This window comes from Balaenoptera physalus, assembly GCF_965194825.1.
Source record: "Balaenoptera physalus genome assembly, chromosome: 6".
NCBI classification, from domain to species: Eukaryota; Metazoa; Chordata; class Mammalia; order Artiodactyla; family Balaenopteridae; genus Balaenoptera; species Balaenoptera physalus.
This window is the reverse complement of record NC_138885.1, coordinates 136,032,717-136,059,512: the sequence shown is the minus strand read 5'-3', so window position 1 is coordinate 136,059,512 and position 26,796 is coordinate 136,032,717. Positions and strand designations below refer to the sequence as shown.

Sequence of the window (26,796 nt, the reverse complement as noted above, 5' to 3'; positions counted from 1 at the left end):
ATATTTCTGCTGTGTTTTTAATTTGGCTTGACAGTTCTTTTCTTTGAGCACTTGAAAATTTTTGCATACTTCCTCTGGCCTCCATGGCTTCAGATGAGTAATCTACTGTCATTCGAATTATTTTTTTCCTATAGATAAGGTGTTATTTATTCTTTCCTCTGGCTCCTTTCAAGATTTTTCTTTGTCTTTCATTTACGGAAGTTTACTTTTTATGTCTTAGGGTAGATTTCTTTTGGTTTATCCTGTTTGGGTTTTGTTCAGCTTCTTGAATCTGTGGGTTTATGTCTCTTGCCAAATTTGGGAAGTTTTCAGCCATTATTTCTTCAAGTTCTTTTTCATCCCACCCTCTTTCTCCTATCCCTCCAGGACCTCAACGAAATGAATGTTAGATCTTTTGTTATAGTCCCACAGGTCCCCAGAGGCTCTGTTCAATCTTCTTCCAGTCTACTTCCTGTCTGTTTTTTATTGGTTACTTCTATTGTTCTTTCAGTTCACTCTTTCCTCTGTTGCCCCTATTCTGCTGGTGAGCCTGTCCACTGAGCTTTTTACTTTGGCTGTTGTAGTTTTTAGTTCTAAAATTTCTGTTTAGTTCTTCTCTACATCTTCTTCTTCTTTGCTGACACTTTCTATTTCTTCTGTTTCGAGTGTGTTCATAATTGCTCATTAAAGCATTTTTATTGTTTTTGCCTTAAAATCTCTTATCAGATAATTCTAACATCTTTGTCATCTCAGTGCTGGCATCTATTGATCGTCTTTTTTCTTTGATTTAAGATCTTTCTGGTTCTCAGTATGATGAGCGATTTTCAGTTGAAACCTGGACATCCCTATGTCGTTATGAGTCTGGATGTTTCTTAACCCTTCCGTATTAGCTGTCTTTTTTTGACCTTCCTCTGGCAGGAGGAGTGTGCCAACTGACTACTGCCAAGCGGGGGTAGACGTCCAGATTCCCTCCTTGGCCTGTGTCAACATCCAAGAGGAGAACACACCTTGTTAGTGATGGGTATGGGTGGAAGCCCAGGGTGCCCACGTGGTCTCCACTGACACCTTGGTGGGGTGCACAACTGTGGTGGGGCAAAAGTCCTGGCTCTTCATTAGGCCCTGTCTGACACAGGAAGGGCGTGGGGCTCTTGTCACAGCCTGTGTGGGTGAAGTCTGGGCTCCCTACTCTCCTTTGTGGCACAGGTGGGGGTGGCGGCAGTTTACCACGGTGATTGGCTGGAGAAAAGCAGGTATTGTCTAAAAGTTCTCTGTATTGCTAGGCTCTCCTTTCCCTGGTCCACTGGCTGGACAGAGAGGGCTTTCTTGGGCATTTTTCATCAGCCCTTATTGGTGTTTCTGAGTTGCTGGCTTCCTCTGCTCTAATTCTGGAATAAAGGAAGCAAGAGAAACCCTAGGGAACTCACCACATGTTGTCTGTTTCTTCCTCTTGTTATCAAGTTTCTGACAACACATGTGGTGCTGGTACCACCTCATTCCCTGGTTAAAACACCCCTCAGGTCATGGGGACACAGGAGCTTTCAGGGAGGAAACCAGGTGCTTCTACGTGGCCCTGCTCACCCCACAGTCAAGAGAAGGGCAGCACATCTCAGCCGGGGGGCTCCGGTGGCACCTCTTTGGTGGGCTGGGCCAAAATAACAAAAGGAACTGGATGCTTTGAAGCAGCTGAAAAAGACTTCCTTCATCTGCTTTGAATCATCCCCAACGAGACTGCAGATCCGTGAGTCCTAAGTGTAGAACCGGCCAGGGGAGCCACGTCTGACTCAGTGGAGATGAGAGCACTGTGCTATCACCGTGCTTCCAAGAGACGGGGGAGCCACTGCCCTACATACAGACAACACAGCCAGCGGGCCAGACAGCTCGTTAAACTTCTACCTTACCCTGGCCTGAAATTCCGCTCTTGTCCACCTCCAAACAGCATAGGGTACAGAGGGGTGAGTTCACCGAGCCCTCGGATGTAAAGTGCTCCAATCCTGGGGCCATAGAACTGAAAGAAAAGTCAGTCATTTATTCAACAAGAACCTTCTGGGGACCTTCTCCATATACGTATTGAGAGGCCCACAGAGATACTCTACGACGTCCGGGCCCACCTCCTCTGGTCCCGCAGGTGGCCACCCAGCCCCACTGCAGACACGTGGGGGTCACAGAAGCCTTCAGGTGGGGGCAGGTGCTGGAGTCTGGTCCCCAGCTCGGGGGCAGCAGAGCACCTGCACGGCACATGGGAGACTCTGTGAAGGAGAGGGGCTGGAGAGAGAGATGGCCAAGGGCTGTCCTGCGGATGACTCCACGCTCTCAAATCCACATTAGCTAGAAATCTTAAGGGCTGCCGTGTCAGGCCAGCACCTCACACCCTTGGGAATCAGCTGAGGGGAAATTACTAAAAATAGTCCAGCTTCTAGTCAGCTGCTGGAAAGATGAGCAAAAGCTTCAGAAGGGTCTTCACTATTAACTATTTCCCCAGCATACCCGAGAGATGAGGGCCGTGAAAACCACACCCTCACACTCAGAGCCACACTTTGAGTCAAGTTAGAGAGGCCATCATTCTTGAACCCTGCCTCTTCCGTCCCTGGGTGGGGGGCTGAGTGGGCTGAGGAGGGGTCTGCACGCACTCTCTGGGCTGCAGAGGTCACTCACTCCCGGGCTAAACCCACCTGTGACCTCCACTCCCCCCACCCTCCCCCCGACCCCACCTCTCCCCCTCCCATTCCCCCCTTCCCCCTCCCCCGACGGCCTTGCCTGGCCTCCCCGCTTCCTACCCCGTATGGGCTGCGCTGCCCAGCGTCCCCAGCGGGCACTCAGCCCTCGGCATCCTAGCTCTGCCGGGCTCTCCTCTGAGCTGCCGAGGCCGGGGCCGCGGTCTGCCCATCACCATGACCCAGGGCCTCGCTGGGCATGTGCGCCGGGTGCACCGGTGACGGAGGACGAGCGGGGCCGCGGGCTCTGCTCGCAGGTGAGCCTGGCGTCGAGGCGTCTCCCCGGCAGGAGGGCAGGAAGGCGGACGGACGCACCTTGTGGCCCACGACGGTCAGGAAGTCCACGCCCAGGTCCCGCACGTCCACGCGCTGCTTCCCCAAGGCCTGGGCGGCGTCCGTGTGCACGAGCACCCCAGGCAGCCCGCCCGCCGCCCGCTGCTGGTTCAGGGCTCGGACTCGCCGGCTGATCTCGGGCACCGGCTGCAGAGGGAGAAACACACGGCTGAGTGTGTTGACTTGATGAAGACGGAACGAAAGAAACGAGGAGTTGTTAATGAGGACGCAGCAAAAAGTTCCCGAACTGAAGAACAGGGGAGAGAAGAGGCGGGGGCTGGGAAGCCGGAGTCCCCACTCCCTCTTCCTAAGAGGGACAGCCACTCACCATGATGACGCCTGTCTCGTTATTGGCCAGCATGATGGTCACGAGGCACGTGGCCGGGCGGACGGCCGCCAGGATGTCCTCAGCCTCCGCCTGCCCGTTTACCTTGGACACGGGGACAAAGGTGACCTCTGAGGAACAAGACACAAGTATGAGGTCAAACCCACAAAGTATCCTTTCTGGAACGTTTACTTAGACACAGTGAAAAAAGCAATTTATCATAAAGGTTCAGAACACTCTGAAGAAGGAATATGAGCCCCCTTTATCGCCCCGCCCACAGACAACCAGCTTGAAGGCTTCGTCAATGAGCTTCAATTGGGGGGCTGTCTGGGGACACCCTGTTCCGCCTCTAAGGGACCCGCAAGCAGCTGAGACACCCTCAGTTCATGGGAGCGTCTCGAGGCGTTAAGTACTTAACCTTCCCTCACTCAGCACTGACCCAGCCTTTGTTAAGCACCTACCGTGTGCCAGGAGCTGCTCCAGGCCCCTAGAATCCTACTACTGCAGATGGAAAATAAAGAGAGGTGACCAAATCGGGGTTTGGGGTTCAAAATGGTGAAGACAAACACACCCACTGTCCCCTCAAGGTCCCACTGAAACGAGAGAACGGATATATTTCTTGATAAGGATGACCACCTGTGGACAAGGAATTTTGAGCAATGCCCGGAATACAGAAAGATGATGTCATTAGACTAAGAGCATCAGGGAAAACCCACCCAGGACACTGATAGGCGAAAACTAACTCCACAGAAAGTAGGAAAGGATCCAGAGGCCATCCACGTTCAGGGTGCACTTGTGGAGAGCAGGGTGGGGGCCGACTGCCGAGGCAGGCAGAGGACCAGGTCCCAACAGATAAGGACGCCCGCCTCATACCCAGCAAGTGGGTGGCAGCAGCGCTGGCCTCGACAGCAGGCGGGCTCGGGGGTGGGCGGGCGCTGCGGGGCAGCAAGAGAAGGGCGGAGCTGGTGCATCCACTACGGGACTCAAAGGGGAGCAAAGGAAGGGCAACTCCGGCCAGGACTTCTGTCTTTTTATTAAGTGTATGAGCACCTGCTCAACATCATCAGCCCTCAGGGAGACGCAGATCAAAACCCCCATGAGCTCCCACTTCACACCCACTAGGACGGCTGTTACAGAAAACACAGACACTAACACATGGTGGCGAGGACGTGGAGAAACTGGAGCCCCCAGGCACTGCTGGTGGGAATGTAAAATGGTGCAGCTACTGCGGAATACAGAGGTTAGGGTTAAACACCGCGATACTTCAAAGGTGAAACAGAGCTACCACATGACACAGCAGTTCCACTCCTGGGTATATACTCAAGAGAAACAAAAACATTCGTCCACACAAAAACTTCTACACAAATGCTCACAATGGCATTATTCATAGTATCAAATGTCCATCAAATGTTCATCAACTGACGAATGGATAAAATGTGAATATTATTCACCCATAAAAAGGAATGGCATACTGACACAGGCTACAACGTGGATGAACCCTGAAAACATGATGCTAAGTGAAAGAAGCCAATTACAAAAGACCACATATCATGTGACCCCATTCATATGAAAGTTCAGAATGGGGAAATCTCCAGAGACAGAATGTATTAGTGGTTGCCCAGGGTTGAGGGAAACAGAGTTACAGTTAACAGATGCGAGGTTCTTTTGAGGATCAGGAAATGCTCTATAATTGACTGTGGTGGTGGTTGCACAACTCTGTGAATTCACTAAAAACTACTGAATCATACACTTCAAACGGGTGAAGAGAATCATACGTGAGTTCCATCTCCATAAAGCTGACATATATATTAAAAAACAACAACAGCAACAACTGGACCGTGTGGAGGTGGAGGGGTGTGAGACAGTTGAGGTCAAGCCCCCATTTTATCCCAGGGAGTCAACAAATAGATGCTTGAGTTAATAAACTAAGAAATGGAGATTATGTGGGTAAGTTATTAAGTATTAAAGTGGAAGTAATTAAAGTGATAATGCCAACCACGAGAAAAACTGAAGGCAAACTTGAGGGGCCCTGCCTCCGAGGAGCAGGACTGGGGGCGGTGGGGAAGATGGGGGGGTGGGCAAGAACCTTTACTTTACAGCAATACTTGAAGCCTTTCTGTCGTCTTTAGGTGCGCGTCTGTTCTTTGTAAAAACGTGTACAATTTTAAACAAGAGGTAAAATGTAACAGCAACTAATAACAATGTATTAAGTTGCCCTTCCCTGTACCTGAGACACAGAAAAAAAGGCACCAGCGATTAAAAGGAAGGACAGTTTAAACAAGAAAGTTGGACCTGACTTTTTTTTAGTTACAGTGGTGCATCAAGAGAAAAACCTTTCCAGTTGTCAAAGGGGAAAAGTGGTAACAAGGCTCACAGTCAAACCGAGCAGCTCTGGCACAACCCCTTTATCTTTAAGATAAACACTCTCCCCTGCCTCCCCTTCAGGTTTCCAGGCAGATTAGGTAAGAAGGCAAATGCTGCGGAGAAAACCAGTCTTATTCCAAGGAGAGGTCAACCCCGGCTGTCTTGGGAAAAATGTCTCTTACGTTTTCAAAAGCTAGTTATCTATACCCTGTGTCTCGAGATGTCACATCACAGGAAAAGTGAAAGGACCAGAAGTAACCAGGGCCACTGCCACTGCTGGGCAGGCCCCACCTGCCCCTCAGACTGCCTGGCCAGGTGCACCTCCCGGTGGGGCCCCAGCACCCCCCCCCACCCGCCTCTGCTCCCCTCACCCGCCTCTGCTCCCCTCACCCCGGGAGGCCCCCATCTCCTCTCTGCTGAGATAACAGACTCCCAGCAGGGGTGCACTTATTCTTGTTTTTACCACCAGAAGTTGATGTCTGTTGGATCCTTTTTCTTTCTACCAGAGGGAGTGCAAGCCAAGATTCAATCATCAAAATCAAATAATGAAAAGCACGGGTTAGCATTTCTAGGCATGCTATTAAATATGCACGTATTTATCATATATACTAGAGTCTGACGTATCATGCGGTGATAAACGACCAGTTCCACGCACTGGTGATTGATTTCTCCCTCAGGGAAAATCTGGAAGGACAGGCCTTGTAACCTTCGCCCCTGGGCACAGCCAGGAGCCCAAGCGCCAGAGGGTAAATGATTCACCGGGGCGCCCGGGTCGGGCCGGGGCGCCCCGCCGGACCTCAGCCGCTGCCCACTCACCGGCCACTCGCTCTTCCAGCAGGTGCTCCAGGGGCAGGCGGACGGAGTCGTGTTCCACGGTGCAGGTGACGATGTGAGGCAGGGCCCCCTCCACTGGGCTGGGGTGCTCGGCCGCGCCCCCCACTGCGGCACGGATTTTGTGGAAATGCTTCACCACAGAATGGATTACTAAATTATTTGACTGCAGAGACAGAGCAGAAAAATCATTTACGAAAACTATCCTAAGGGGAGACTTAGAGTAACAATCTCTCTCATTTGTAGTTTCCTTTGTAGCTAACATTTAAAAAGAAAACAACCAAACAAAAAAACGGTCTCAAAGAAAATCAGCTCCTGAGCTGCATCTTCTGAAAGGCCTAACTACAAAGATTTGGGGGTTTTCAACTTTCATAAATGTCAGAATTCGTTTCCAGTGGATTACGCAGGCTTTTTGTTAAGCAACATTATGCATTTTAAAATTTTTCTAAATCTGTCAAAAAAGAATATTTTGCCCAGGCGCCCATCGCTGGTGGGAATGTGAACTGGCACAACCTCTGTTAAGGGCCATCTGGCATATCTATCAAACAGGCCCTCTGACCCAGGAAGTCTAGTTCTTGGACTTGATCCTACAGCTACACTCGCACAGAAGCAAAATGATGGATGTAAAAGGTTACTGGTTAAGTGTACAATGACGTTAACAGCAAAACCTTAGGAAACCCTTCACCGTCTATCAATAAGGGGACTTGTTCAGTGGACCCCAAGCAGATGTAAAAGCACAGAGGGAATGCCCCAAGGGCTGATGCCAGAGATCTCAAAGGCACTTGTTAAATGAAAAAAGGTAGCGAGCATTATATGCAGCATCATACAATTTGTATAAAAAGGGCGAGATACATACCCATTTGCTTATACATCCCCAAAATCCTTGAAGAGGTAAAAAGGGAAGGGGAAAAGAATATATAAATCTACACACTTAATCTGTTTTTAAGGCAAAGGCTCTCTCTGCAGGACTCGACAGAAACTAACAATACTGGTCTCCTGTAGGGAGAGGAAGTGGATAACTGAGGGGATGGGTGGGAGATTTTTTTTTTTTAAGGACCTTTTCTCTCATTGCTAAATACAACATATACACAGAAAAGTGTATAAAATAGAAATGTAAGTTTCACGAGAAAGTATGACAGTGAAGGCCTGAGTAACCGTGACCTGGGTCAAGACGAAAACATGACCCACAGCAGGAAACACCTCCCACCCACCCTCAATCACTGCCCCACCCCCATGCCAGCTAACCTCCACCCTGATTTGTATGGTAATCATTTCCTTGCTTTTTTTTATGCTTTTCCTTCCTATGTAAGGATCCCTAAGTGATTTTGCTTATTTTGCCTCTTTTTGACCTTCAAATGAATGGAACTGGACTGAATTAATTTTTCTCTAACCTTAAGATCCAACCTATTCGAGTATCTGAAGGCACCGCCCAGCGGGAAGGCGGTGGCTCTTGCTTGTGCTGTGCTGAGGGGACCACACACTGTCACCCGGCGCTCGGAGGACTTAGAAGGCACTGAGAGTCTAACAGGCGGTCCTGATGGAGAACAAGGCGGCCGACAGCAGGGCTCACCCAGATCTGAGACACATCGAACCAGATGATGGGGAGGAGATGGTCAGGATGGAGGGCTTGGGTGTGCTTCTCTGAAGGCAGATGGTTCTTTGAAGTCCCAGGTCACCCCCTCGCAGAAAACACAGCGACTCCTGGTCCAGAAAGGAGGGCCTTCGGGGGCTGCACACCTCAGGCCAAAGTTGAACCCACCCACCGTGAACGCGACAAAGGTGCCTGGGCCCCTCCCATGTGCCGCCTCCACCTGCAGGTACCAAAGGGCACAGGACTCCACGCTGAGCGCCCAGGCGGCACTGGGAGCACAGCAGCTTCTGTCGGAACCGGTCGGTCACAACTAAAAACGTACCACGTGCCCCCAGGCCACCAGGCTCCTCAGCACCTGACCCCCGGCAAGACCAGGACGGCCCACAGGGCAGCTGGGGCGGCCCCTTGCGGGGCACCAGGAGTCTGGTCCTGGGGGGTGGTTGGTGCCCAGGGCCCTGGCGGCAGCTCCCCTCCCCTCTGGTCAGCTTGGCTCGTCCCGGCCCGGCCCAGCATAGCCTCTGGCTGACGCCCTGCGCTCCACACTCACAATCTCTCCGCGCTGCTGCAGGGGACTGTGTGGTACCCTTCCACCCGGGACGGCATCAGAGGTGTGAATATCGGTCCATGCTATTGGGAGGGACATCTGAGTTGTCCCCAGTCTCTGGCTGTCATGAACGCTACCACGGACAGTCCTGCTTGCCCCTGCTGCCCACATGCCCCATTCTTCTACGGTACGTACCTGAGGGGAGCTGCTGGCTGATAGGGTGGCATGGCCTCCACTTCACAGGTGATGCCAACCCACCTTCCTTACGCTCCTGCCAGCGCCGTGCGTGCTCGCTGCTGTACATCCTTTGTCAATACTTCCTGTCGTTGGACTTCTTGTCACCATCCTGACGGGTGGGCAGAGGCAACCCATGTTGTTGTTTACCTTTGTATTCTGATCACTCATGAGGCTGAGTACCTTCTCCCACGTAGAAACCACATGGGTTTCTCTGTGAAGTGCATATTCACTTTTCTCGCCCATTTTTCTACCGGGCTGTCTGCCGTTACATCCTGGATGCTAGTCGTCTCTCAGTTACGTGCTGCAACCGTCTTCGCCCACTGTCAGGCCGGTCTTCTGATTTCCTTCAATGTTCTCTGATGAACTACAAATTGTTTAGTGGTGGTGGTGGTGGTAGAATTTATCGACCTTTTCTTTTATGATTAAAGTTTCCTGTATTTTATCTAAGAAATCCATCTCTTCAACATCACAAAGGCCAGGCCTTGTCACGTGACAAGGACCCATCCAGGTATGGCCCTGTTTCGGGCCTCGTGTCTCTCCTTGCCCTAAGACCGTCTGCCTTAATTAGTAGAACAATTCACTGTGTTCTTAATCTTGAAGAAGATTTGGCTATTCTTGGCATTGTGTATTTCCATATAAATTAGTTTGCGAGATTCCATCAAAAGAGAGTCAGAATTTTCACTGAAGTTGCTTTGACTCTACAGATCAATCTGGAAAGAGCTGACATATTTATCGTACTGAGTCTTCCCATCTGTGAACATGGTATATGCTGCATTTATTTAGAACTTCTTTGAAGGCTCTCAGTAATGTTTCTATTCCTTTCCCAACGTGTGTGTGCGGGTGTCTTACAAAAGCTTTTTTACTAGATTTATTTCCTAAGTATTTGATATTTTTTGGTGCTCTGGTAAATACCTGTTTGTTGCTGGTACATAAAAATACAATTGATTTTTTTATCTAATAACTTTGCTGAATTTACTTACTAACTCTAATAATCTAGCTGCAGATTCTCTTGGTTTTCTATGTGGATAGTCACATCACCCGTGGATGACCTTCTTCTCCAATAAGGAAATGAGATGGCGAGAATTACTAATTGAGTAGAGACCTTGACATCATCACACTGCCACTGAGTATCTTCTATCAATTTAAAAAGAAGTATCTTCGAAATCGGGTCAAACCTGAAACTTTTTTTTTCTTTTAACTGAAGTATAGTTGATTTACAATGTTGTGTTAGTTTCAGGTGTACAGCAAAGTGATTCCATTATATATATGTTCTTTTTCAGATTCTCTTCCATTACAGATTATTACCAGATACTGAATATAGTTACCTGTGCTATACAATAGGTCCTTGTTGGTTGTCTATTTTATATAAAGTAGTGTGTATCTGTTAATCCCAAACTCCTAATTTATCTCTCCCCCGCTTCGCCTTTGATAACCCTAAATTTGTTTTCTATGTCTGTGAGTCTATTTGTTTTGTAAATAAGTTCATTTATATCATTTTTTTAAGATTCCACATACAAGTGATATCACATTATATTTGGCTTTCTCTGTCTGACTTACTTCACTCAATATGATAATCTCTAGGTCCATCCATGTTGCTGCAAATGGCATTATTTCATTCTTTTTTTATGGCTGAGTAGTATTCCATTGCATATATATATACCACATCTTAATCCATTCATCTGTCCATGGACATTCAGGTTGTTCCCATGTCTTGGCTATTGTAAATAGTGCTGCTATCAACATTGGGGTGCATGTATCTTTTCAAATTAGAGTTTTTGTCTTTTCCAGATGTATGCCCAGGAGTGGGATTGCTGGGTCATATGGTAGTTCTATTTTTCGTTTTTTAAGGAACCTCCATACTATTCTCCATAGTGGCTGCACCAATTTACATTCCTACCAACAATGTAGAAGGGTCCTCTTTTCTCCACACCCCCTCTCCGCATTTATTATTTGTAGATGTTTTGATGATGGCCATTCTGACCGGAAACCTCACACTCTTAATAAGGTAAGCAACTTAGTGGGATTCAAAGGAATGATTACAGGGCAAAATGAAGGGAAAACTCTCTTTATTGAAATAGCGATGCAAAGCAAATTAATTTATACGTTATGCAACAAATATCCTATCAGCCCCCTGGAATTCACTTACAAGATAAATGTTGGCTAACTATATCAAGGGCAAAGCATTACTCTTTCTCTAAAAATCAATAATACCAAGAGGGAGCCACCTTCTACTTTTTAAAAAAAATAACTTACAGCTAAAAGAACATGAGACTGTTGAGACTGTTTACCTCTGTGCCCCCGGAAGTGAAGATCATGTCTTGAGGTCTCCCACCTATCATCTTGGCAAGGTTTTCCCGAGCTGCATTGATAATCTCCTTGGCCTTCCTACCTTGAGGGACCAAAGTGGAAATTCATTAACTGTGCTTCAGCAAGTCCAATCAACACATGTTTAAAAGAACAACCAGACATGAAGGAGCGAGGGATCTGAGTGGGTAGTTCTAAGACAAAACGTGCTCCGCTAACGTGAGCTACGACCAGAAATCACTTGGCAAAGGGGCAGCTGTAAGATGTCAGCAAATCAGTGAAAACTACTGAGATTTCAGTAACTTAGTAAGAGCCAGAAACAAATATGGGAGGATGCCTGGGAACCCTACAATTCCCTGAGACACGGTTTTCTTCTTACCGGATGCTACGGGAGAGGGGAAGCTGTGGCCATCTGCCTGGCTTCCCATCCGTCAAGACAGGAGAATGAAAGGATGGAATAATTTGCTTAAGATCACGCTGCAAAACAACAAAAATAAGCAAAAATAGAACTTGTGACTCCTCGACACAAAGCCCAATGCCATATGTCATACTGCCGGTCCCCTAGGTAACTAGAAAGGTCACCGCCTCAGGGACACATTTGCTTTCAAACAGCTGCTAGGAGCCCAGCTATTCCCAGTTTCACTGGAGAGCAGGAAAACAGGAACCAAACTTCATGTGGCAGAGAAAGAAAGGCTCTGGGATGGGAATTCTGAAAATTTTGATGACCATTTTTAGTCTGTAGACCAGTAGTCTCCAAACTTTTTTGACTATTCAGTCCTATTTATAAAAAAAATTTTTTGAGCAGGTACCACTAAAATAAACATATAAATAATAAAACATAAAGATAGAAATGTAAAAAGATGTGGTAAAAATAAATATACAAAGTAATCCACACACTCCTTAAGACTATTGCGTAGGTTTTAATTACAAGCAATGAAGGTCTGGGGTGTTTAGGAAACCCAGTCCTTTCAATTAGTGATACTTGGAAAGACTGCAGTAAATGTCAATCAGTTTGGGCAGGACCCCTGTTAGCTCCTCCTGAGTGCCGCGCAAACCCCGTCCACCAGCTCACGGCCCACTCCTCCTCCAGGATTCTGCTGAGAAGCCCCCTCTGAGGAGCTGCTGGGCTGATCCCACAGCAGCAGGTCCCCTGCCCATGCCCCACTGCCCTTCCCAGGACAATCGGGTGGCCCATGTGGCGTGTGGCCCCCGGAGCCTGTTTCAATGCGCCTGTAGACCTTCATAGATGCATTTCACAGGGTTTTCTTTTTCCTTTTCAAAAATGGGTTTCATAATTTACAAATTGGTTTGCAAAAACTTCCCTTTCCACTTATCGACAAGTCTTGGAGACCCTTCTACATAAGGATTCGTGGGGCTACCTCACCACCGTGATGTACCTATTGGAACGGCTAAAATGAAAAGACTGGCCAGTCCAAGTGGTCAGGAGGATGTGGAGAAAATGCAACTCTCATTCACATCAGTGGGAACAGAAACTGGTACAAGCACATTGGAGAGAGCACAGCAGTTCCTTAGGAAGTCAAACTTACACCTCCCATCTGACCCCGCTGTTCTGCTCCTAGGTGTTTATGGTAAATAGTGTTTACCCAAGAAAAAAGAAGGTTATGTCCACAACGTGTACATCAACATACGCCCAAAATTCCAACCCAGACCTTGTTCTGGACGCCACTCACCCCACCTGGATGTCCAACAGGCATCTGAAACTACACACATTCAAAGCTGAATGTCCGGGGACTTCCCAGGTGGTGCAGTGGTTAAGAATCCGCCTGCCAAGGCAGGGGACACGGGTTTGATCCCTGGTCCGGGAAGATCCCACATGTCACAGAGCAACTAAGCCCGTGCACCACAACTACTGAGCCTGCGCTCTAGAGCCCGCGAGCCACAACTACTGAGCCCACATGCCCGTGCGCCTTGAGCCCGTGCTCTGCAACAAGAGAAGCCACAGCAATGAGAAGCCCGCGCACCGCAACGAAGAGTAGCCCCCGCTCGCCGCAACTAGAGGAAGCCTGTGCGCAGCAATGAAGACCCAACGCAGCCATAAATAAATAAATAAATAAATAATAAATTTAAAAACAGAAACAAACAAACAAACAAAAAAAGCTGAATGCCTGCCTCCCTCCCCCCAAACTGGCTCCTTTCTCAAAGGCTCCCAGCCTTTCCTTTCTCAGTAAGTAAATGGCAACTCAGTCCTTCCAGGGGACCAGGGTGAAAGCTCCTGTCTTTCTCCTACCCCATCACCCAATCCATTATCAAATCCTGTAGGATCTGCCATCAAAAATATCCAGAATCCAACCCCACCTCCCCCTGCCCCAGCCACCAGCTGAGTCAAGGCCACTGCTGGGATATTCCCCTGGCATGACCTCAACTCCACGGACCCCACTGTGGTCCATTCTCCACAAAGCGGCCAAAGTAATGCCTTGAAAACCCAAACATTCTTTGTGCTCTGTGCTTTTCCCTCACCGGGAACAATGCTCGGCACACAGTAGGTACTCAACCAATATTGGTTAAATCACCTGTGTTCAAAGTGTGTTCTGGGGAACTCTGGGGGTCCACAAAGTCAAAACTATTTTCATAATAATACTGAGACATCATTTGCCTTTTTTACACTCATTTTCTCGCAAGCATATAAGGAAGCCCTCCAGAGGCTACGTGATGTGAATACTGCAATGGACTGGATACAGAGCCAGGTATGGGACCCAAACGTCTTCTATTTATCCAGACCTTGAAGATTTTCAAACATGTTCAACAGTGCCATTCTTCTCACTAAATTTGTTCTGTTTTGGAAAAGATAGTTTCTTTTTCATAAAAAAAAAGTTGACATGTAATGGATTTATTATTGTTACTTTTAATGAATAGATACGTATCTATTTAAAGTTTTTTAGCGTTAAGTTCTGATATGGCAAATATCTACACACAAAGCATGCGTAAGTAGAGGCTCTTTGGGGTCCTTAATACATTTTCAGAGTGTGGGGCCTCGTGAGTGACCTCAGTTATGTCACCCTCTGCTCAGGCCCTCCAGACGCACTCCACCCCGGGCCCACGAGAGCCGGCCCTCACCTCACAGTGGCCTCCACAGCCCAGCGTGGCACTGCCCCCAAACCCCTTGGAGCCCCGAGCCCCCTGCTGTCACCCGCAACCCTCTGCCTGCAGTGCCTCCCAGGTGTCCCCTCCTCCTGTCTGCAGACGTATGTCATCCGAGATTAGGATCACCCTCCGCAAAGCGGGACCCCTCCCGCGGAACTGTCTGCCCTCTATCCGGCTTTACCGCTCCCCACAGGGCTTTGTCCACCTCGCACACTTGTATCTGCTAACTGCCCGCTGCCCGCTGCCCCCTCACAAGAGCAGGACCTTTGTCTGTTGGCTGCTCCACCCACCAGGCACAGAGTAAGCGCCCTCCAGGCCAGCTGAGTGGAGGGCTCACAGGGAAGGACTGGAGCCCTCGAAGGTGAGCCCCAGACCCTCCCTCCTGAGGGAGGGCTGCCCTTGAGTGCGTCAGAAGACACCCGGGGAAAAGGCCCTAGGGAATCCCTGACTGCAGCAGGAGGGTGATGGTGGGAAAACCCCAGAACCCAGGGCTAGGAGAGCTGGGTTCCAGCTGGGGACCAGCCCGAGATGCTGCAGGCCGCTGGCCCACTCTGAGAGCGGACGCCCTCGGCTGCGAACCTGAGTCCTGATGCCCACCCACCATGCAGGTCCTCACTAATGACAGAAGTGGGTGCGTGCCAGAGCGCCGTCAACCTAACTCACTGTGCCCACAGTGGCACCCTCCCCGCATTTCCACAGCCAGAGGCACCCACAGGCGCTGGGGGGTGAGCCGGGGAACGTCATAGCACAGTGTGCGTACTGCCGTGTCAGCTAAGAAACAGAGTTTTGAAGAGACAAAAGCTTGGCTTTAGTAAAGTTTTCTTCTCATTACACTAGGCATGCTGATTGTAGAAGAATTAAATACCACGACACAAAAAGAAAATACTCAAAACCTCCTGCAATCCTGCTACTCCAAGATACCTGTGGCGGGAGCATCTGGTGGGCAGCCCGTCTGTGCTGGGGCTGCCCTTGCTGCCACTCTCCCCCCTACCATGGAGACATTTACAGCTGGAACACATCTTAATTAAGGCCACATTTAAATGAAGAAATTCTTAGATGAATTAAGAATTTAGACCTCATTTCCCAATTTCCACTGCAACTAAAATGCCAACGCGTGGCCATGGGACCAACCTCTGGCAATGGGTTACAGGCCAGAGTGGTACTTGCAACTTCCAGAAATGTCTTTGAAGGACTCAGGCAGCCCTTTCTCGTCCTCTTTCTCTCTGTCCCACAGGCCGGACTGCTTACGTGATGGCTTGAACTGCAGGAGCCATCTTGACCACAAGGGGCAGGTGCATGCTGAAGATGGAAAAAGCTTTAAGATAGAAGGAGCTGGGTCTCTGGTAGTGGCTGAGCAGCCACATGGGCCCTGGACGGTGAGAGAAATAAATTTCAAGCTGTTTAATCTACAGTTATTTGGGGGTTTCTGTCTCTCACGGCAAAACTATACATTTTCCATACTTGCTCTACATAATCTTTTCTTGGGTAGTGGGCAGGGGAAATCAATCACACTGCACATTTATAACGTGCATTTTCCACTTGGGCCAAATGCTGCAACTCTCCTCCTAGGTCATCAATATAGTCCACACCATTGCTTTAAGGGGGACCAGAACTCTCGCCAGGGCTTCTGCATACTTTATGTGGTCCATCCTCGACTGATGGACACGGAGGTTATAAGCGAGGTAGTAAAAAACATCTTGGGTTTCTAAACTCTTCCCATACCTCCTTAATATTTGCCTTAAAACAGATTACCCTCCAAGGAATTATTTTCATTATTAAATCATAATATTGTGAAAATAATTAAACCATTCTATCATACAGGTGATTTTTTCTTTCTTTCCTTTTTTTTTTTTTTCTTTTCCATTTCTACCTGAGTGTCAACAGAGAATTATTGCAATGCATTTTTAGTTATGGTTCTTAATTTGTGGAAACAAAGGCTGTCAAGGCAACATGCAATCCACAGACAGGCTTCATCAGGTCTAGAAGGGTTATTTCTCCCTGAGGGTTATTCCTAAATTTCTTCATGATAAATGCTTTTTATTAGCACTTAACTGTTTCTGGATTCTCCAGTTTTATGCGTCAGAAACTTCAGTTTCACTAGAGGAATGATTAGCTACAAGGCAATGTCCAGAAGATTAGCCAGAATACATGTATAATATAAACCAACAAACAAAGTTAATGAATGACTAGTATCCGATTTTGCAAAAGCTTTTAGTTATCAAGTTGTGAAGCTTTTAATAAGCAAACCAACATGAGAACCCACAAAAGCCTATAAATTTGTACACAGGTATTGCTAAATCCTAGGGCGTGGCAGTAGTCTGAAAGTTATTTTAGTTCATCGTGATCCACAGTTAAGATAGTTTATGTTCATTATCCCTGATAAAGCATTAAATAAGAAGACACAGCTTCAGCTCGCTGTCTGAAAGACACAACGTGACTCTGCCATGTAACTCCTGATCTGAAGCAAATTCTTTTCCAAGACCTCCAATTTAACATTGGAGGTCTTGGAAAAGAATTAAGAATTAAGAATTCTACATTAAAACAAGAATTAAGAATTAAGAATTAAGAATTCTACATTAAAACAAGAATAAACGAGAAACATGTAAGGATATTTATAACTAAAGGATTTGAAAGTAATTTTTATTTTTAAAAAAAGGAGACCAGGATTCTATGGGATCCTGATGTGGTAAAAGATCTATTTTGCAAATTTTGTAACGGTCGACTGAGACAGTTACGTGACAGGGTTTTAATAGGTACTGTCACTACAAACAACTCTTAATAAGACAGCTTTTTCATCTGGGAAAGGAGGATAGGAGAGTATGTTAAAGATGAAAGATTATGGTATCAACAAGGCTCAAATTTGGACTTCTCAGGAAAAAACTACCCAAAATTACAGCTAAAGATTTGCAATTAACAGACAATCCATTCAAAACCGAGTCATCCCATGTGGTATACAATTTCTCTAAGAGTACCGCTGCCCCCCACATCTCTGATCTGTGTGTGTCTCCTAGAATTACCTGCCGGGTAAGGGCTGCTGGGATTTCCCCAGGCTTCCTGCATGGCTTCAGTCATGGCCCGGATGACCTCTGGCTCCAGCGGAGTGGTTGCATTATAGTCCATATACACTTTCCTGCTGGAGAGAAAATAAAGACGTGCCTATTAGGGAAAAGACGGTGAAATCCAGAAACACAGCTGCACCCTGTCTATCATATCAACAGGAGCAAATAATGTCAAGGTCGGGGTGCTTCTCTGCATTTACATGTACCAGATTCTACAAGCTGCACTCAGAAGTCTCCACATCTTCATTACTTATGGAAAATGTACACGTGTTTTCCAACCATCTATCAATAGTATTTGCTAGTTTCCTTTATCACTGTTAGGAAATTGTCCCTTTGGACTTTCAAAACTTCTTTCCACCGCTTGGTAGGAGGGGTGGTCCGCTGGGCCTGGGCTACCTACCCGACTCCCACCTTCCTCCTGAGGGAAGCAGGGGAACCTTGCAGTCCCAGGGAGCCGCACATTCCCCAGGGCTTTTTCCCTGGTTTTTCAACCTCACCACTTCACCAGTAGTTTTCCTCTGTTTCCCTGCAGTGTCTGCGGTGGCCGTGAGGCTCGGGTGATCTAGGTGCCCACTGCTCCCCTCTCCCCCCTCTGCTTCCCCTGAGCTGCATGCAGTCTCCTCTGCGGGCTGGGGGGCATGTGCAGGCTTGCTTCTCCTCCCTTTGCACTTTCCGTTTTCTTTGCCTAGAATGACCACACTGACACCCCTACCTTACTTTTTAGGTCTTTGCTCCAACTTGACCTTCTTGTGAGGCAACCTGGGCTCTAAATAAAGTTGCAGCCACCCATGCCCTCCTCCCCAGGGCTGTGCCCCCTGGCACCCCGTTTCTCCAAGGCACTCCATCATCTAACACACTAGATTTGCTCCTTGTTTATTCTCTATCTCAACAGAAAGTAACAGAACAGCAGCTCCACAAGCTCCCGTTTTCCTCCCAGCTCTGTCGCCAACACTGAGGACAACGGCTGGCACAGAGTAGGGGCTTGATTTATAAGGTGACAAATGTCACAGAAAATGACAGACCCTGAAAGATCCCTAAGTGAAATTTATCCATATATCTTTTTACCAGTATCAAAAACTTTCAGAAACTTTCGTGAATATGTAATAGTAGGCAATCCTGCCAGATACCATTAATTATTTTACCTGACTTTAAAATCAGCAATAGCATTTAAACCAATCCACATAAAAATTCAAACACAGTTACCAATGGTGGCTGTTAAAACACAGGTTCTTTAACCCATGGAGTGTTTTTTTTTTTGGCCGCGCCTTGCAGCATGTGGGATCTTAGTTCCCCGACCAGGGATCAAACTCGTGGCCCCTGAAATGGAAGTGGGGACTCTTAACCACTGGACCACCAGGGAAGTCCCCCCATGGAGTGTTTTAATGCAGCATCTTGTCTCTAAGATGCCCAAGCACAAGGCTTTGGGGCTTGGGAAGTCTGAGCAGCCATCCTTGGCCACCCAGGTATTAGGAATCCCTGGGTCCTGTTGAGTCTTAAACCTGCATGTGCCCCTAACTCTGCTCTCACTTCCAATGATAAGTATTCCAAAATTCCTCGAACTACTAGTGACCACAGCTCTTCAATCTCCTGCTTGGCTGAGCTAATTCAAAGCTTGAATTTCAGAACAGTTCACAGATTACTCTGCCCCATTATTTGCTACTTCTTTAAAGTGCTATCAATATTGCATGGGAAAGCTAAACTTTATTAGGTTCATAACCAAAAAGAAAAAGGCATCATGAATCTCTTCTCCACTCAGTACATTTTCCCAGCTCCCTTTTCTCAGTTCCAAGCAAATGAAACCTAACGAAAGACATGGCAGATTTAGGCCTGGACCCAAATTTTAAAGACACACACCCGTTCCTCGTACTCAGGCAGAGAGGATTACCCCTCCTACCCAGGAAGTATTTAACAAATTCCTGGATTGAGGGCGAAGACTCACAAACAAACAAACAAAGATGCATTTCCCCCGCCCAGGGGAAGGTCCCAGCAGGCTGGAACAGCTCTGTGGGCTGGAGTGCCCCCCTCTCTTCACCCCCACTCTGCCAGGTGCTCAGGCCAGCAGCCTCGGGGCATCCTTCTTAACCTCACCTCTCCCCTACTCCGAGGACGCATCAACAAGTGCCGGGTTTATTCTCAGTACAAACCCTTCTCCCGCCACCCCTGCCACCACTGCGGTCCACACCGCCTCTCCCTCCTCGATTATGACAAAAGATTCCCAACTGGCTTCCCTGCTTCCTGCAACCCCTACTCCCTACAAAGCAGCCAGAAGGATTCCTTTAAAATATAAAGTAGTAATTTGTAATATAATTAAATGACGTTACTCCCCTCTCAAACCTCCAGGACGCCCCAAGTCCTTCCTGGGCTCTGCGGCTCTGCTCGCGGACAGCTGCCCCAAGCCCCTCCGCTCCGCAGTTCTCGCTGTCCTGGACCCCGCGGGCTCGTTCCTGCCCTCGGGGCCTTTGCTGCGGTTTCCTCTTCCCCGCGCGCTCGCTCCCAGAACTTGTGCGGCTCACCCCTGGATGTCACTCAGGTTTTAGCCCAAGCGTCACCTCCCCGGAGCCCTTCGCAGGCCACGCCTCGCATCCGCTCGTCCTCCCAGCGCTCATCCCTGCTTTAGGCCTCCCGCGCGGACCAGCCGGGCGGCGCTGCATCCCCGCGCGGACCCTCATGCCCGCGAGAGACCGGCCAGCTGGCGGCCCCTCTCCGGGAAGGACCCCTCCCCTGGAGAGTGACCACCAGCTGGCCGCCCCCTCCCTCGGGGAGTGACCACCGGCCGGCCGCCACCCTCAGACCTCGCCACGCGGCGCCTGGACGGCTTCCCCTGCCTTCCGCTCAAGGAGCGCACCTCTCCGGCGGGTTCTTCTCTGCTCGGCTGCCAGGCTGACTCGCCGCTCGCCCCCGCGCGTCCCTGCTCCGCGGCCCGACCGCCTCCATCCCGACCCCACCGCGGCCGGGTTCCAGCCCGCCTGCCCGGAGCGCGGCCCCAACCGGCAAAGCATGTCACTGTTAGGAGCGCCACCTGGAGGAGGCGGGGCCGCGAGGGCCGGAGCGAATCCGGATTGGCTGAGGTGCGCACTCCCAGCCAATCCTCGCGCTTCAGTGGCGCTCCGCCGGGAGGCGGGGCCCCGGCTGCGCACGGTCAGGTGACGGGCTGGGGGCGGGGCTGAAGGCGCGTCAAAGGGGGCGTGGTCCCGGCGGCGGAGGGCGGGCCCTGGACGGTGAGCGGCCAGGCGGCACCGGGAGCGAGTACGGCGTGGGACTGGGGGGCGGCCGGGGAGCGAGGGGTCCGCGTGCTTCCGCCCGGCTGGAGCGGGAGACCCGGTCCTCCGAGGCCGGCGGGCCACGCCCTGCGTCACCGCTGTCCCGGGGGGCTCCACCATGATCCGACCCTCTGCTTGGGTGACTTTGGGTTAAATTAGGGCTCATTTCCTGCGGGTGGATCTGAGGGGTCTGGAGTGGAGGCTGTTACAGGAGCCAAGGCAAGACATGAGGAACACCAAGCCCGGGCGCAAAACGCAGGAAAGATGGATCCCGGACAGATTTAGGGAACGGGGTCTGCTGAATGCGGGGCACGCGGGAGGGTGAGGGAGGAGGATGTTAGTCCCTCTACCCGGACAGGAAGGAGCCCCGGGGCGGGGAAGGTGATGGGCTGAGTTTCCGACCTGTTGCTTTGTCTGAGAGGCAGTCAAATGGACATGTCTAGCATTCGTGTACCCTGCCAACCGTAACACAAGTCAGTTGCGAAAGCGGTGAGAGAGGGCAAATATCCAGATGCTTGAATTCTAATGGAGCCACCCACCGTCTCTTGCCCTTTTGGCAAAATAACAATTTCTAAGTTTAATTGAGCCCTGAGCATGTGTCAGGCACTGTTCCAAGCGCCTTTCTTGTATTCACTAGTTTCCTCTTGATAACACCCTTATCAAGTGGGTGCCTTTATCCCCACTTTATATATGAGGAAAGTCAGGTACAGAAAAGGTCAGCATCTTGCCCAAGTTTACACGGGGAGTAATGGAGCCAGAATTTGAATGCAGGAATGCTTTGTCAAGAAATTGAATTCTAATTGGATGTTTGTAGACTTGCTCAATTTTATCTCCTGTTGGGGTCCAGAAGAAGTTGTTTTTTTCCACCTCTGCAAGTCTGCACATTTCTGGACTCATTTCCTTTCATTCTTGCTTGCAAACCGAGCTCATTCCTTGCCAAATGTGGCCAGGAGCAAAGGACACACCAACATTTAAGAAGCAAATAGAGGGCTTCCCTGGTGGCCCAATGGTTAAGAATCCGCTTGCCAATGCAGGGGACACGGGTTCGAGCCCTGGTCCAGGAAGATCCCACATGCCACGGAGCAACTAAGCCCATGCGCCACAACTACTGAGCCTGCGTTCTAGAGCCCGCGAGCCACAACTCCTGAAGCCCGGGCGCCTAGAGCCCGTGCTCTGCAACAACAAGAGGCCACCACAATGAGAAGCCCTCGCACTGCAAGGAAGAGTAGCTCCTGCTCGCTGCAACTAGAGAAAACCCACGTGCAGCAACGAAGACCCAGCCCAGCCAAAATAAATAAATTAATTTTAAAAAATACCCTTTCGAATTAAAAAAATAATAATAATAAAAAAGAAGCAAATAGATACACAGAAGCTCAAGGCCAGTCAAAAGAGGAGGAAAGGAAAGGGAATGAAGGAAGAGTGTCAAAATACAGAAGGTAGTGTAAGTGCAGCTGAGAGGAAATCTGAAGCGTCTACTGATACTCAGTAGACAATCAGGAGACACTGATGGTTTTAGCGAGAGGAATTTCAGTAAAGCAGTGGTGGGGGAGGGATGATGCAGAGCTGAGGAAAGAACAGGACAAGAAAGGGTGGAGAAGGCAGTCAGCTCTTCAAAAGGTGGAGGAAGGAGGTAAAAGGGGTACAAGATGAAGGGGAAATGTTTTAGAGACTGAGCATGTTTATAGCTGATGGGAGGTAGCTAACAAGGAAGCTGAAGATAAAAGAAACAAGAGGTAAAGTCCTGGAGTCAGTGAGCGGGCACGAGGTTAAGAGCAAAGGTAGGGGGCATGTTTCATTCTCTAAGTCTATATGGAAGGCCGTAAGGATGGGAGCTGGAGGGGCCCAGGGACCACTGACAAGGGGATTGATTCATCTCCAGCCCCCCTTGGACCAGTTAGGCAGCGGTTAGAGGGTTTGTGTTTCCAGGTGGATATGGTGAGTGTCGTGGTGAAGTCAGAGACAAGACAGCGCCCCACGTGGCTGGCAATACCCACACACAGAGGACCAGTGGCCTCTCCTCCACTCTTCCTAAACGCGGTAGCAGCCACCACGATTCCAAGCGGGCTGGTCAAACAGATGCAACAGGTGCCCTAACAGGGTGTCTTAATTATGAAATCAGTGCCCAATAAAGACCAAACATTTGAGGAATGCCATCTCCATGGAAATGAGGTAGTAAATGCACCAAACAGAACTCACACCTAAGGGAAAAAAGTCATACAGCACTCAGAGTGTCTTCAATACAGGAAAGGTCTACAAGGAGATAAGGGGGTATATCTTATTTTTTTAAAAAGGCAGTCATAAAACAAGAACAAACAACAGTAAAAAAACATATCGGGACTTCCCTGGCAGCCCAGTGGTTAAGACCCTGCGCCTCCACTGCAGGGGGCGCAGGTTCAAGCCGGGTTGGGGAACTAAGATCCTGCATGCTGAGTGGTGAGGTAAAAAAAAAAAACAACCCATATCGGACAGAAACTACAATAATTGAGGTTTAGGGCTTCCTTGGTGGCTCAGTGGTTAAGAATCCTACCAATGCAGGGGACACGGGCCCGAGCCCTGGTCTGGGAAGATCCCACATGCCGTGGATCAACTAAGCCCGAGCACCACAACTACTGAGCCTGCGCTCTAGAGCCCGCGAGCCACAACTACTGAGCCCACGTGCCACAACTACTGAAGCCCACACACCTAGAGCCCGTGCTCCACAACAAGAGAAGCCACCACAATGAGAAGCCCGTGCACCGCAACTAGAGGAAGCCCAGGCACAGCAACGAAGACCCAACACAGCCAAAAATAAATAAGTAAATAAATAAAAATAAAGCTTATTTTTAAAAAAAGCTGAAATAACTCTGGGGTTTAAGAAAAACAAACCATATCAGACAGAAACTATAATAATCGAGGTTTAGGGCTTCCCTGGTGGTGCAGTGGTTAAGAATCCGCCTGCCAATGCAGGGGACACGGGTTCGAGCCCTGGTCTGGGAAGATCCCACATGCCACGGAGCAACTAAGCCCGTGCGCCACAACTACTGAGCCTGTGCTCTAGAGCCCATGAGCCACAACTACTGAGCCCGCGTGCCTAGAGCCTGTGCTCCTCAACAAGAGGAGCCACCGTAATGAGAAGCCCGTGCACCGCAACAAAGAGTAGCCCCCGCTCGCCGCAACTAGAGAAAGCCCACATGCAGCAACAAAGACCCAACACAGGCAAAAATAAATAAATTAAATAAATAAGTAAATAAAATATAATTGAGGTTTAAAAACAGTAGAGTTGCCAGGGATTGGGGGGAAGGGAAGGATGGAGAGGTAGAGCATAGGGGATTTTTAGGGCAGTGAAACCATTTTGAATGATACTATAATAGATGTAATTATACAGTTGTGAAAACTCATGTACAACACCATGAGTGAACCCCAGTGTAGCATGTGGGTGACAATGATGTGTCCATGTAGGTTCATTCGTTGTAACAAATGTTAACCTTTGTGTGATGTCGGTAGTAGACGAGGTTAGACATATAGGGACAGGGTTATACGGGAACTCTGTTCTGCTCAGTTTTCCTGGGAACCTAAAACCACTCTGAAAAATAAAGTCTGTTTTTAAAAAATCAACAGAGGGACTTCCCTGGTGGTCCAGTGGTAAAGAATCCACCTTCCAATTCAGGGGACGCGGGTTCAACCCCTGGTCAGGGAACTAAGATCCCACGTGCCGCGGGGCAACTTAGCCTATGCGCCACAACTACTGAGCCCACGCGCCTCAACGAGAGAGCCCACGTGCCACAAACTACAGAGTCCACACGCTCTGGAGCCTGCACACCACAACTAGAGAAGAGAAAACCTGCACGCCACAACTAGAGAGAAGCCCACACGTCGCAACGGAGCATCCCACATGCCTCAATGAAGACCCAACGCAGCCAAATACATAAATAAATATTTTAAAAAAATCAATAGATGGGCTGAATAGAATAGGCATAAAAAGTGAATTAATGCACTAAATGCCTGAGCATAGGAATTCTCTCAGATTATTGCTCAAAAGCATAAAGAGATGAAAACTATGAAAGAAAAGAAACATCCATCTAATAGTGATTCTCAGCTGGGAGTGACTTTCCCACCAGGGGACATTTGACAATGTATAGAGACAACGTTAGCTGTTGTAACTGAGGGTTGGTGCTTCTGGGATCTAGCGAGTAGAGGCCATATATGCCGCTAACCACCCTACAATGCACTGGATAGCCCAATTTGGGGCCAAATCTGGCCCCAAACGTCAATTGTGCTGTGGTTGACAAACCCTGATGTGGTTCCATATTTCCACTTGGTATCATTTCCTTCTGCCTGAGGACTTTGTTCAAAGTTTCTAGCAGTGCTAGTCTGCTGGTATGACTTTCAGCTTTTGTACATATGAGAAAAATCTTTATTTTGCCTTCATCTTTGATATCTTCCCTAGATATAGAATTCTAGCTTTTTTTCCTAGAGTTTTTTCTTTCAATAAAGATTTTTCTCCGCTGTTTTCTTGCTCGCATTGTTTCCAACAAGAAATGTGTGATCACCCTTTATAAATTATGTCTTTATTTCTTGACTGCTTTTAATATTTTTGCTCTGTCACTGATTTTAAGCAACTTAGAATGTAATTTGATGTAATTTTCTTCATGTTATTGTGCTTTGAGGCTGGTATCCGTGGGTTTGTAGTGTTTATCAAGTTGGAAATTTGTCAGTAATTATATCTTCAAATAATTTTCTCTCTCCCCTGCTCCTTTGGGAAACTCTAATTACAAGTTGATTGGGCTGTATGAAGTTTCCCCAGAGCTCACTGAAGTTCTGAGGGTTGTTTTTTTCCTAGATCCCACCTGCTGTTTTTCATTTTGTTTTTAATTGCTATATCTTCAAGTTCATGAATCTTCTCTTCATCAATAGGTAATCTGTTGTTAAACCCATCCATCCAGTGTACTTTTCATCACACATTTGTGTTTTTCTTCAGGAAGCTTATTTTGTGTCTTATATTTTCCATCTCTTTACTTAACATGAATAATCTTTTCTCTACCTTATGGAACTGTTTTAATGCTCTGGTCTCTTAACATATTTGTCATTTCTGGGTCTGTTCCGACATTTTTCCCCTCTAGCCGTGGCTCTTGTTTTCTTGCCTCTTTGCATACACTGAAATTTTGTATTGATTACTAGGTATTGTCAATTTTATCAATACCTTCTAGGGTGCTGGGTATATAGTTTAATTTAAAAATTTATTGAGATCCTTGTAGGTTTAATGCAGTTTTAAGAATTATACAGAGTCCCTTACCCAGTTTTCCACAATGGTAACACCTCTCCACACTATAGTAATCCACTCTGTAAGTCTTCGTCTTTGGGTGTATTAGACCATTTACATATCATTATTAAATGGTAATAAATCTTAAATCTACCATTTTATGATTTGCTTTCTATCTGTTTCATCTGGTTCTCAACTCTATTTCTTTTTGCTTGCCTTCCTGTGGGTAACTGAACATTTTTTAGTTTTCCATCTTAATTTCTCAATAATGTTTAAAAACAGATATAATTCACATACCATAAATTTCACCCTTTTAAAGTGTAAAACTTAGTATTCACAAGGTTATGCACCTATCACCATCTAATTCCACAACATTTTCATCACCCAAAAAAGAAACACCGTATTCATTAGCATTCAGTCCCCTCTTCCTCCTCACCACAACCCCTATCAACAAGCCACTTTCTATCTCTATAGATTTGCCTTTTCTGGGTGCTTCATACAAACGGAATCATACAGCATGTGGCCTTTGTGTCTAGCTTCTTTCAGTTAGGAAAATGTTTTCAAGGCTTCAGTCCAGGTTGTAGCATGTATCAGTAACTCCTTTTTGCTGACGATTACTATTCCTTTGCCTGGCTATACCACATTCCGCTTTTCCATTCATCACTTGATGGGCATTTGGATTGTCTCCAGTTTGTGACTATTATAAAGGGCGCCGCTCTGAGCATTCATGTGCAAGTTTTCACATGGAGATGTATTTTCAGGTCTCTTGCTTATATAATTAGGAGTGGAATTGCCGGGTAATATGGTAACTTCATATTTAACCTGAGGATTCCAATTTCTCAGCATCCTCAGCAACATTTGATGCCTGGTTGTTTTGTTTTAATTAAAAAACATTAAAAAAAAATTTTAGCCATCTT

At 48.0% G+C, this 26,796-nt stretch overlaps 1 protein-coding gene across 24 annotated transcripts in view; it reads right to left on the bottom strand.

Annotated features, from left to right (window-relative positions):
* The window catches only part of SCLY (selenocysteine lyase), a 31,900-nt gene extending 11,480 nt beyond the window's left edge, over positions 1-20,420 (bottom strand). For 3 of the 24 annotated variants that reach the window (XM_082465266.1, XM_082465270.1, XM_082465269.1), the window contains exons 1-8: positions 20,226-20,417; positions 17,294-17,454; positions 15,570-15,690; positions 11,204-11,300; positions 6,529-6,709; positions 3,352-3,479; positions 3,006-3,170; positions 1,878-1,984 (exon numbers count right to left, since the gene is read on the bottom strand). In XM_082465266.1, the coding sequence (XP_082321392.1) occupies positions 1,878-1,984; positions 3,006-3,170; positions 3,352-3,479; positions 6,529-6,709; positions 11,204-11,300; positions 15,570-15,690; positions 17,294-17,454; positions 20,226-20,314 (1,049 nt within the window). In that variant the 5' untranslated portion in view covers positions 20,315-20,417. The other 21 variants (XR_014264741.1, XM_082465282.1, XM_082465277.1 and 18 more) reach the window with 20 other exon arrangements.
* Between the last annotated feature and the right edge of the window lie 6,376 nt (positions 20,421-26,796).